Source organism: Alnus glutinosa, chromosome 5 (assembly GCF_958979055.1).
Source record: "Alnus glutinosa chromosome 5, dhAlnGlut1.1, whole genome shotgun sequence".
Classification (NCBI taxonomy): domain Eukaryota; kingdom Viridiplantae; phylum Streptophyta; class Magnoliopsida; order Fagales; family Betulaceae; genus Alnus; species Alnus glutinosa.
This window is the reverse complement of record NC_084890.1, coordinates 3,265,469-3,276,205: the sequence shown is the minus strand read 5'-3', so window position 1 is coordinate 3,276,205 and position 10,737 is coordinate 3,265,469. Positions and strand designations below refer to the sequence as shown.

At 36.6% G+C, this 10,737-nt stretch overlaps 1 protein-coding gene and 1 non-coding gene across 3 annotated transcripts; both read left to right on the top strand.

Moving 5' to 3' along the window:
- The first annotated feature begins 319 nt into the window (after positions 1-319).
- Positions 320-5,069, top strand: LOC133867719 (gibberellin 2-beta-dioxygenase 8). 2 transcript variants are annotated; one of them, XM_062304487.1, is made up of 4 exons: positions 320-594; positions 2,899-3,363; positions 4,199-4,520; positions 4,614-5,069. In XM_062304487.1, the coding sequence occupies exons 2-4, from the start codon at positions 2,912-2,914 to the stop codon at positions 4,842-4,844; spliced, it is 1,005 nt and encodes a 334-aa protein (XP_062160471.1). In that variant the 5' UTR covers positions 320-594; positions 2,899-2,911; the 3' UTR covers positions 4,845-5,069. The 2 variants fall into 2 exon arrangements, with proteins under 2 accessions (XP_062160471.1, XP_062160472.1); XM_062304488.1 differs by lacking the exon at positions 320-594 and adding an exon at positions 2,078-2,230.
- Positions 3,528-3,601, top strand: TRNAV-CAC (transfer RNA valine (anticodon CAC)). The gene has a single exon. It is a non-coding gene; the product is annotated as a tRNA-Val (tRNA).
- Positions 5,070-10,737: the final 5,668 nt, after the last annotated feature.

Here is a 10,737-nt window from a genome sequence, read left to right as displayed (position 1 = left end):
GCATACCCTTTCTCTCCTCACCCGAACATCAATTATGATAATCATTGATTGCCTTTTTGGCCTATAAAGTAGCTTCCTCCGAACGTACTGGACTGCACTCATACACCTCTCTCTGTCTGTCTGTCTGTCTCTCTCTCTCTTAAACCCATCTCATTCGATCGATCTCTTTCTTCCGGTGTAAGTAGCGCACAATACAATTTGTTTCTTCTTTTCTTCAAATTGTTTTAGAGATCTTTTTTCCTGTCCCAGTTGTTCATTTGTTCTTTTGTTTCCGTTTTCATTGCGCGCTGTCAACATTAAAGTAGAATAAAAAAAACGAAGACATCGACGTCTTCGTGCATTGCCATGCAAGTAATCTTTCATCATCTAGCCCCTATCTTTGAATTTTTTTGTCACTAGTCTAAGAAAGTAACGTTGAGTTCATCCTCTTGTTTATTTATTACTCTAAGAAAGTACCCGTCATAGCTTAAAATATTCGAACCAACAGGTACCGCCAAATCTCCCATAGTTGGTGTACGTGTATTAATTGCAGCTAAGTAAGGAGAAGCAATGGTGGAGTCCCCCGGAACCTTGTTGGAGAGTACTCTAAACCAGGTAAAGGATAAAGAAAGATAATTTATTCATTCAAGAGCGTACTTTGTTATGTAGGGAGAAGCTATTTATGAAAATACGGTCATAATAAAGTTCGGTTTGGTAATAATATTTCTTCATTTGATTCTCTTCAATCATTGGATGTTTCTGTTTGCATATATAACAGCCATTCATTTACAAATCAGGCTCACATGCGCACTAAAAGATGAGTTTTGCTTGCGATAATTAAATTAATAGCAGTACATGTACTGGACATATCAAATATATATATATATAGGAACTTTAATTTCTTCCATCCTAGCTAGCTAGCTCTCTTGTTTTTCTAATTCTTCCCGTCTTATTTTGTCAGCCTTGATTTATAGGATTCCTATATTCTGTACAATATTCCTGGCTTAATTGGTGAGCGCACAGGGAACAGTGCAAAACATATATACAAGCTAGATATATATATATATGTTTATTTAAAAAAGAAAAAAGAAAGATATGGGCAAATCAGATCTTTCTAGAAAAATTTATGGCTCACCTAATTTCAAGACTCCTATGAAGCCAAAGAATGAAACGGTTCACAAGCTTTTGGACAGTTATAAGAATCATAGGATGGCCGTTGGCGCTTATATAGAACTTCCATGAAGTAGCGGTTAAATTAATGATCTCGGGAAAACCAGAATTAATGGCCAATACAAATTTGTATTATGATTCTTTTGAAAGTATATATTTTCAGACAGTGACACAGAATTTGTGGGTTATCCAATACTTAGACTAATATAACCATTGTCTTGTTTTTTTCTGCCCTAAGATAGGACATAAAGAAGACAGCCATTATACGTCTGGCAAAAACCATGAGACCAAATTATAAATCAAAATACTTTTAGGAGACAAAGCCAAATGGCCACTCGTTAAAAAAGCTAACTACTATGTATGCAGCTAGCAAATCGAGCTCCAAAGGACCATAGAAATTAACACAAAAGTCCAACTTAAAGCTAATCCCACCATGGGATTATAAGTCATGTTTCCTCTTAGTAATATAAACGAGACAAACAGGAACTCATCTAAACGGGTTGTCTTCGTTTTTAGTAGTGTCCCAATACGGCAACAGGAAAAAAAAGTTATTTTCAGTTTCTAGATTTTGAAAAGTACACATATATAAAATAAAGTTATTTTCAGTTTTCAGTTTTCAGTTTACTTGTTCATTTTACTTTTGTTTTGAGAAGTTCGTGGTTATTGTGTTCATTTTAGCTTACAAGGGATTATAGCTTTAATTTACTCGTGAGACTTGGAGAAAAGCATAGACCATTTACACCTAGTTCTTTTATTGAATAAAATATATTCGTATCTTTGATTTTGTACTAAGAAATACGACATGTCATTTGGTTTAATTTTCTTGATACTTATGTCGTACGTATATGTTACTTGACAACAACGAGGTAAAGACCAGGAGTTATCTTTTTTTTCTTCATAATTTTTGAGATTTAGGGCTCCGAATTGTCCGCCGCGAAAGAAAAAAAAAAAAAAAAAAAAAAGAAGAGATCGATCAGAGAGAAGACCAAGACCTCCGAGGGGCGAACCATGATGCCTTGCCCTATTAATGATTGAAGATGGCAATCAAGGGATGGCCGACACAATGCTCTTCCAATCAACGGTAATGAGATGACAATAAACGGATGGCCGACATACAGGGAGGTCCCACTTTTTCTATTTGTCGGGAAGGGCCATACTCAAATGAGCTAATGATTATGTCTTTGAGTCTCCGTAATAGACTAATTAAATAGTCCACAAATTATACTGAGGACCCTTCTCGATCTCTCTGTTCTACAGAAAAGTGTTATTTCGTAAATTGTATTTTTTACGTATATTAATTTCTTAGAAGTTCAGCATAGAAGAAAGTAGCAAAACAAATTTGACAAAAAGGAAAAAAGAAAAAGGAAAGAAAATAGATGTCTTCAATTCTAAGAAAAAGACATGGATCAGCTTTGTGTCCAAAGTCCAAAACGTGAACAAAAGAAAAGCCAAAGAGTTTTCATCGACGAGAAGAAACAGAAACGAAAGGCTAGTGGGAAAGCTTTTGTCCCATTCTTTTTTTCCTTTGTCTCTTGTTTGGCTATACACTTCTATTTCATTTTTATTCTACTCGATCTTGTCTACATAGATCAATGATGTGAAAAATAATAAAATCCTAATTTTTTTAACAATATTATTAATTAATCTCCATAGACAAGGGTTTTTGCTAAACTTATTTTAACAGAAGTAATGTTTACTCTTTATATAAAGCTCTAAACATGATATGTTGACGGTGTCTTTCTCTTTCAGCCGCTAATTTAGCATGGAGTCGGACCCACCATTTCACGAGGCCTACAAGTGCCTCTTCGACAAAACCATCGAAACGAATACCAACGGCGACAAAGAAAACGAGCTTGTCATCGTCGAGGAATGCGAGCTTCCGTTGATCGACCTCGGCCGGTTAGGCCTCGCTGAAGCGGAGAGAGAGGAGTGCAAGGCGGAGATAGCTAGGGCTTCACGAGAGTGGGGTTTTTTCCAGGTCGTGAACCATGGGATTTCCCGTGAGATTTTGGAGAAGATGAGGTTTGAGCAGGAGAGGGTGTTTAAGCATCCCTTTGACAAGAAGACCAAAGAGGACAAATACTTGAACTTTTCAGCCGGTAGCTACCGTTGGGGCACACCGTCAGCCACATGCTTGGGGCAGTTATCATGGTCAGAAGCTTTCCACATTCCTTTGATCAATATTGCGCCCTCAGGGGGCTTCGATAGTCTCAGGTAATTAATTTTTAAGGGCCTCTTTATTCATTTATTGAATTTACTAAGAGGAAATTTTATTTTATTTTTTTTTAAAATTTTTTTTAAAAAAAAAATTACTTGTTTAGATTATGCGAAAGACAGGAAATGAGTTAATACAGAAAGTTGGAGAGAAGAGTGCAACCGTCTGGGTGGTGTAGTTGGTTATCACGCTAGTCTCACACACTAGAGGTCCCCGGTTCGAACCCGGGCTCAGACACTTCTCTGAAAACTGTTTTCCTTAATTTTTAGTTTTTATCATATTTTTTTTTTCTGCTTCGCATCAGTTTCATTGAGAGAGCTAGCTAGTACGTACATGAAGCTGACACAGAGCTGAGTCAGCGTCTTGTTGACAACATGATCACATGTAGATGTTTTTGAACCACAGTTAGCTTCTGGCTGAGCCCGGCCAGTACAGGTACTTGCATCGGTGTGCCACGAAAGATACGTGGCAAATTAACCAGCAGGAACACCGCATCTCACTGCTGGTACTCACAGTACTTCTGAAATCTCAGACCGGCCAGGATACTTGGACTTTGCATGCATGGCCCCTCTCTCTCTCTGTCTCTCTCTCTCTCTCTCTCTCTCTCTCTCATGTTTCTTGACATGTCATAAGAGCCAGGGGCCTAGGAGTCAGGCATGACTGAGTAAACAGCAGATCTAGACCAGTAGATGTTTTCTTGTTATGCATCCTTGGATTTTCTTTTTCTTCATATAATCTCAGGTTTTTTGGACATGCTAGATCAGACAAGATCTGTACCTGGCCCTACTAGTTAAATAAATTCTAACTTAATTACTTGCCTTGTTATTATCCCAGCACAACAATGGAACAGTTTGCCGCAACAGTTTCCAGTCTGGCACAAAAATTGGCTGAGATTTTGGCTGAGAAAATGGGCCACAGGTCAACTTTCTTTCAAGAAAATTGTTTACCAAGCACTTGCTATCTTCGAATGAATCGATACCCACCGTGCCCAATCCCTTCAGAGGTGTTTGGCCTGATTCCACACACTGACAGTGACTTCCTCACCATCTTGCATCAAGATCAGGTTGGTGGTCTGCAATTGGTGAAAGATGGGAGATGGATTGCTGTTAAACCTAATCCCGAGGCTCTTATTATCAACATTGGTGACTTATTTCAGGTAAATTTCACCAAAACAAAAAGTTCCTGATAGTACAACCTTTAATTACTACAATTTTCTTACAAACAAAAATTCATTTCATAAATTACGTAGGCGTGGAGCAATGACGTTTACATGAGCGTAGAACACCGGGTTATCCCCAATCCCCTACGGGAAAGGTTCTCCACGGCATATTTCTTATGTCCTTCATATGACACGGTGATACAGAGCTGCCGCGAGCCTTCTGTGTATAGAAAATTCAGCTTTAGGGAATACAGGCAGCAGGTGCAAGCGGATGTTCAAAAACTGGGTTATAAAGTAGGCCTTCGTAGGTTTCGTGTGTAAAGCCACAACAAATTAATGTGTGTTAATTCATACATCGACTAGGCAATATTGTTAAGAGAGAGAGAGAGAGAGAGAGAGAGAGAGAGAGAGAAAGAGAGAGAGTGGTCAAGGTGTAGTTGAATTAGAAAATAAGAAAGGTATATCAGTTTTCAGCATGACTCCATGCTGGCTCAATCGTCCTGTACGTGGATCGACTATAATGCAAAGGAAATTTTTCCGATGTTACCCTTGATATTAGAATTGAATTCTTATTTTATTTGTGAATTTTTAAATTTAATTTTTTTAAAAAGGTTAAATAAAATATAATTTACTTTTTAAAAAAATAGAGTCAAAATCATATTCTATTGCCAAACAGATCGATTCATATATGAATCATCATTTATTTTAAAAACATTAATAAAAAAAAAAAATTATGCGGTTAGTATTTAAATACTTTTCTTTAACCTAATATGTAAAATATTTAACTTAAATAGTAAATAAATTGTAGAATCGAGATTCAGACTAAGCAAAAATAGAATTGATAATTGTTGTTGATTGGACCAAAGTATGAATGTAAAATATATTAAATTAATATACTCTTAGTGTTGAGAAATTTATTTTTTTAAAAGCGCCATACATGATATGATGTTTGAAATTAAAGCCCATAATTTTCAATCCAATTATGTTATTTATTTCCTGAATTCATGTTTGGGTTAGAAAATGCAAAATCCAATCCCATTTTTTTCATTCCAAATTAATCTATACACAAAAACCGAGGAGTGACTTGTTTTCAAGACACAATTCACATGCGAAAACCAAGAGAAAAATAGTTAAAAATCCCTCTCACCCAAACATGAGTTTTGAAATATATTCAATTTTTTCAACCATAATTCACATTCTTAAACATATTTTTTCAATTTTAATTTTAAAATAGGGATAAGGATAGTCCCTTTTTTCTTTTTCTTTTTTTCTTTTTTTGGGAACAAATAGCATGTGCTATTTAGGATCTGAATGCCCGAAGGCTACATCTTGAGCAATGAGGGACAAAACGCCCCACATACTCTTAAGTCAGAAGGATCTGACTTAAAAAACAATTACATATGTAGAATCTCAAATTTTACTAAAATTACAATCAGCCCCTAAACAAAGAAAATTCTAGTAAAACTTGAGCCACACATAAGCAACTGTACCTAGAAACAAGAGAATACACAAACACAACTAGCAGAAAATACAATCCAAAAACGTCAGAGGGGGAGCACTATCTTCGCCGGAGACCGGCGCGTGTACAACACGCGCCTCCCCCGGAACCACCAGCCGACAGATCAGCCACCCAGAGCCCCGTCCGTTGCCTTTGCTCGGCGAAAAAAGGGATAAGGATAGTCTATGGCCTACGCAATTCTATCTTTGGAATTTAATTGTTTTATTAATATTTTAACAAACCCAAGGATCGATGATGGCAATCAACTTATTTGGAGTAGTAGGGTTACCAATTTCATTTCAACACTCATTGTTCTTTTAACAGCAATGATATTATCACCTAGCCTTAATGCTATGTCCACGTCATGACAAGTGACTCTTGTATACATAGGATGCAACCGCCTTAATTAATTGCTTCGGTTTCACGCAATCCCAACTAAGTAGAAGTTCAAATTCAATTTGAATTTCTCTTCCGCAGCACTTCTTTCCCACAGGAAGATGCTGAATTTGACTCTTTGACTACTTTCCTTGCCTGAAGAAACTGAATTCGACCGACTTTAATTTCTTGACTATAATTGTGAGAATCGAATCTTGACAGGGTTAAAAGTGTACGATGCATTAATTTATATAATATTACCAATTGAATTTAGACGTTAATTCATGTTTATCTTATCTTAACGTACGATTATTTACTCTTACGTATAAATTCAAACTTCTTAAAAGTAAGTAATTATAGTGAAAAGTTGAATGCTTTTAATCTCATGGTAAATTATTATTTATTTTAAAAGTTATATAACTTATAAAAATTACATGTAAGTTTAATATTTATTAATTGGAGAGGTCGACAAGAAAATGATTTGAAAAAATAACATAATATTGTATCAAGACTTTACTTTGAGGATTCTAAATGTTCATCTCTAGTACTGCAACTTTGATCTTGTAATTCCAAACAATATTATTGAATTACAAATTATTTTTCCTAATATTTAGATTGGTTACGTAAACACATAAGAATTGATTCAATTGAGTACTGAACCCCCAAATCAAGGATTCAATATTTGACCATATGGTAAGTTTCAGTGGCCGGAGGGTGAAGTCCAAAATGGTATTTTTTTTTTTTTTTAAGATTGCTTCTGATGTCGCGTCTCCTGTTTCAAGGGTGGTGGGTGATCTCCTACCCACTCTATCGTCATGAAAATTTTAGCTTGGAATTGTCGTGGGTTAGCTTTGGCCCCGACAATTCGTGTTCTTCGGGCACTTATTCATTCTCATCGCTCAGATTTGCTTTTTCTGTCTGAAACTAAGGTGTCTTCTTCACGTTTTCAATTTTATGTTGGAAGTTCCTCCAATTGGTTCTAGAGGTAGAATTTTTCTAACTTGGAAAGATGGAGTGGATTTGGAACCGGTCAAGCTCGACAGTCACTCGATTTCCTGCATGGTTTTCTCAAAACCTTTGTCTACTTCTTGGATGTTTTCTTCTGTATATGCTCCTCATTTGATTTCAGAAAGGTCTGATTTTTGGACTCGGATGTCTGAGTTGGGTAACTCTATTGGTGGTACGTGGCTTCTCATGGGAGATTTCAATTCTGTTCTCTTTTCTTCTAAAAATAGTGGTGGTCATTCTTTTGGTTCTCCTTCTCATTTGGAGTTCTTAGATTTTGTTCACTCCAATGCGTTGGTTGATCTCGGTTTTGTTGGAAACCGTTTCACTTGGAGTAACTATAGAAGTGGAAGGGATAATATTCGAGAACGGTTGGATTGCGGGTTGGCTAATCAGGATTGGATTCAGATTTTTCCAAATTCTCTGCTTAATTATTTTCCTGCTTCTCAATCTGATCATTGCCCTATTTTGCTGTCGTCTGCTGGTACTTATAGGGATTTGCCTAATCCTTTCCGTTTTGAAGCCTTCTGGACTAGGGATTTGTCCAATTTTTTCGATTGTGGCTAATGCTTGGCTTGATTCTGTGGTGGGTTCTCCAGCTTTTTCTTTGAGCAGGAAGTGGAAGAAAACTAAATCTGCTTTGAAGTTCTGGAATAAGCATCACTTTGGGCATATTCAGACCCGTAAAATCCCTAATGGTTGATATTGGGGTTATTCAATCTGCTCCTCATACTATTGTAAATGCAGCTCGTGAGATTTTTCTTCAAGGGGCCTTACAGGAGCAACTTTTGAGAGATGAAGTGTTATAGAAGCAAAAATTCAGAGAAACTTGGCTCTCTTGAACTGATCTCAACACCAAATTTTTCCATGCTTCTGTTGCATGTCGTAGGAGGTATAACTCTATTTCTTGTCTTAGAGCTGCTGATGGTTCTAATATTTTAGGTAGAGATAATATTGGTTCTTTTTTTGTGGATCATTTTAGTACTTTATTTTCTTCTTCGAATCCTATTATTGATGATTCCCTTTCTGATTTGGTGAGTCCCGTTATTACTGCTGATAATAATTTGGCCTTGTGCTCTATTCCTGAAGAAGCTGAAATTTTTCTTGCCATCTCTGAGCTTGGCCTTAACAAAAGCTCAGGTCCTGATGGTATGACAGGCTTGTTTTACAAAACTTGTTGGCAGATTGTCAAATCTAGTGTTGTGGCTTCAGTTTAGTCTTTTTTTCAGGGTGGGTTTATGCTAAAGGAGTTTAATCACACTAATATTGCTCTTATTCCGAAGTTAGAGAATCCCTCTAGGGTGAACAATTTTCGTCCTATTAGTCTCACCAATTTCAATTACAAGATTATCTCTAAAATTTTATCCAATAGGTTTAAGCCTCTGTTGCATAAAATTGTTTCCCCCATGCAGTCTGCCTTCCTTAAAGGTAGATCCATTCAAGACAATTCCATCATGGCTCATGAGCTTTTTCATACTATGAAGTATAAGAGAGGTAGGGGTGGTTTAATGGCTTTGAAATTGGATATGGATAAGGCTTTTGACTCTTTGGAGTAGTCTTTTCTTCTTAAAATCCTTGATTTATTGGGTTTTCATCCCACTTGGATTAATTGGATTGGTCAATGTATTACAACTTCCTCCTTCTCTATTCTTTTGGATGGTTTTCTGTATGGTAACTTTAAGCCTTCCCGGGGTATTAGACAAGGAGATCCCCTCTCTCATTTTCTTTTTATTTTAGGCTTGGAAATCCTTTCTAGGTTGATTTTGCGGGATAAGGCTTTGGGTTCTCTTCAAGGTATCAATGTGGCTCCCTTGAGTCCTCCTATTTCTCATCTTCTCTTTGCAGATGATGTTATGATTTTTACTCGGGCTAAGGTTCAAGATGCTAATGCTATTTTCAACTGTCTCTCTACTTACTCTAAGCGGTCTGGTCAGTGCATTAATTTGTCTAAGTCGACTGTCTTCTTCAATAAAAACTGCAGTGTTAATGCCATCTCAGAGGTGAATGGAATTCTCAATCTTCCTCTTATTCCTATTATGGCTAAATATCTTGGTATTCATATTTTCTTATCTCATAATGAGAGAGATGCTTTTATGGACATAAAAGATAGGATATGCTCCGAGATTACTGGTTGGAAAGCCAAGCTTTTATCTCAAGCTGCTCGTACTACCTTGTTGAAATCTGTGGCTAATGCGATCCCTACTTACTTAATGTCTTTTTTCTTAATTCCTAAGTCTTTTTGCTTAGAAATTACTGCTATTATGAGGAAATTCTGGTGGGATTTTCCCCAAGATAAGAAACATTCTCTATCTTTTCTCTCTTGGGACACTATTTGTCAACCTAACGCTTTGGTTGGTCTTGGGATTCGTCCTTTGGAATTTATCAATCACTCCTTATTAGCAAGGTTTGGCTGGAAACTTACTATTAATGATACTGCTTCTTGGGTTGATGTTCTCAAAAGCAAGTATCTTAAGGATAATGTTCCTTTTTTGGAGGCTTCTTCTTCCACCACTTCCCTTTGGCTTTAGAAGGGTTTGCTTAAAAATAAAGAGGTTGTCAAGAAAGAAGCTTGTATTTCTATTTTTAATGGTGCTCATGTGGATGTGTGGAGTTCTCCTTGGATTCATTTGATGCTTGATTTCAAGCCTAGACCTAATGTGAACTTGACTGATCTTCCTGAATTTTGTGTTGCAGATCTTATTATTCCTGGTGCTAGAGTTTGGAATATTTTGCTTCTGCAATATCTCTTTGACCCCTTCACAGTTGAGTGCATTCTCAACATTCATCTACATTTCTCAAGGAATTTTGATAAGTGGTTTTGGGCTTCTGCTTCTTCAGGTATTTTCTAGGTTAAATCTGCATTTACTGTTGCTTGTTCTACATTGGGTTGGGTCTTTTCATTTTCTGGTGAAGTTTGGCATAAGCTTTGGGATTTAAAGCTTCAAGCAAGATTAAAGCATCTTTTATGGAAGATAGCTTGGAATATGCTTCCTACCCGGGCTAATATTGGGCGTTTTGTAATTTCTATTGTTGATGGAGCTTGGCAGTGTCATTTTTGTAAAGGCCCCTTAGAAACTTTAAGTCATATATTTTCTTGAATGTGATTTAGCTATTTTCCTTTGGAATTCCTCTCCTTGGCCAAATTGTTATGCAGGTTTTTCTAATCGTCCCATTTCCTTGTGACAAACTAGCCATTCCTAAACATGATGCTAGAAGATTTCAGTTATTTGCTTCCATTACCATGGATCTTATTTGGTTTTCTATAAATAAGTTGATTCATGATGTTGTGTTTCCTTCTGCTGCTAAGGTTCTGCATTAGATTTTGTTCAACTTGGA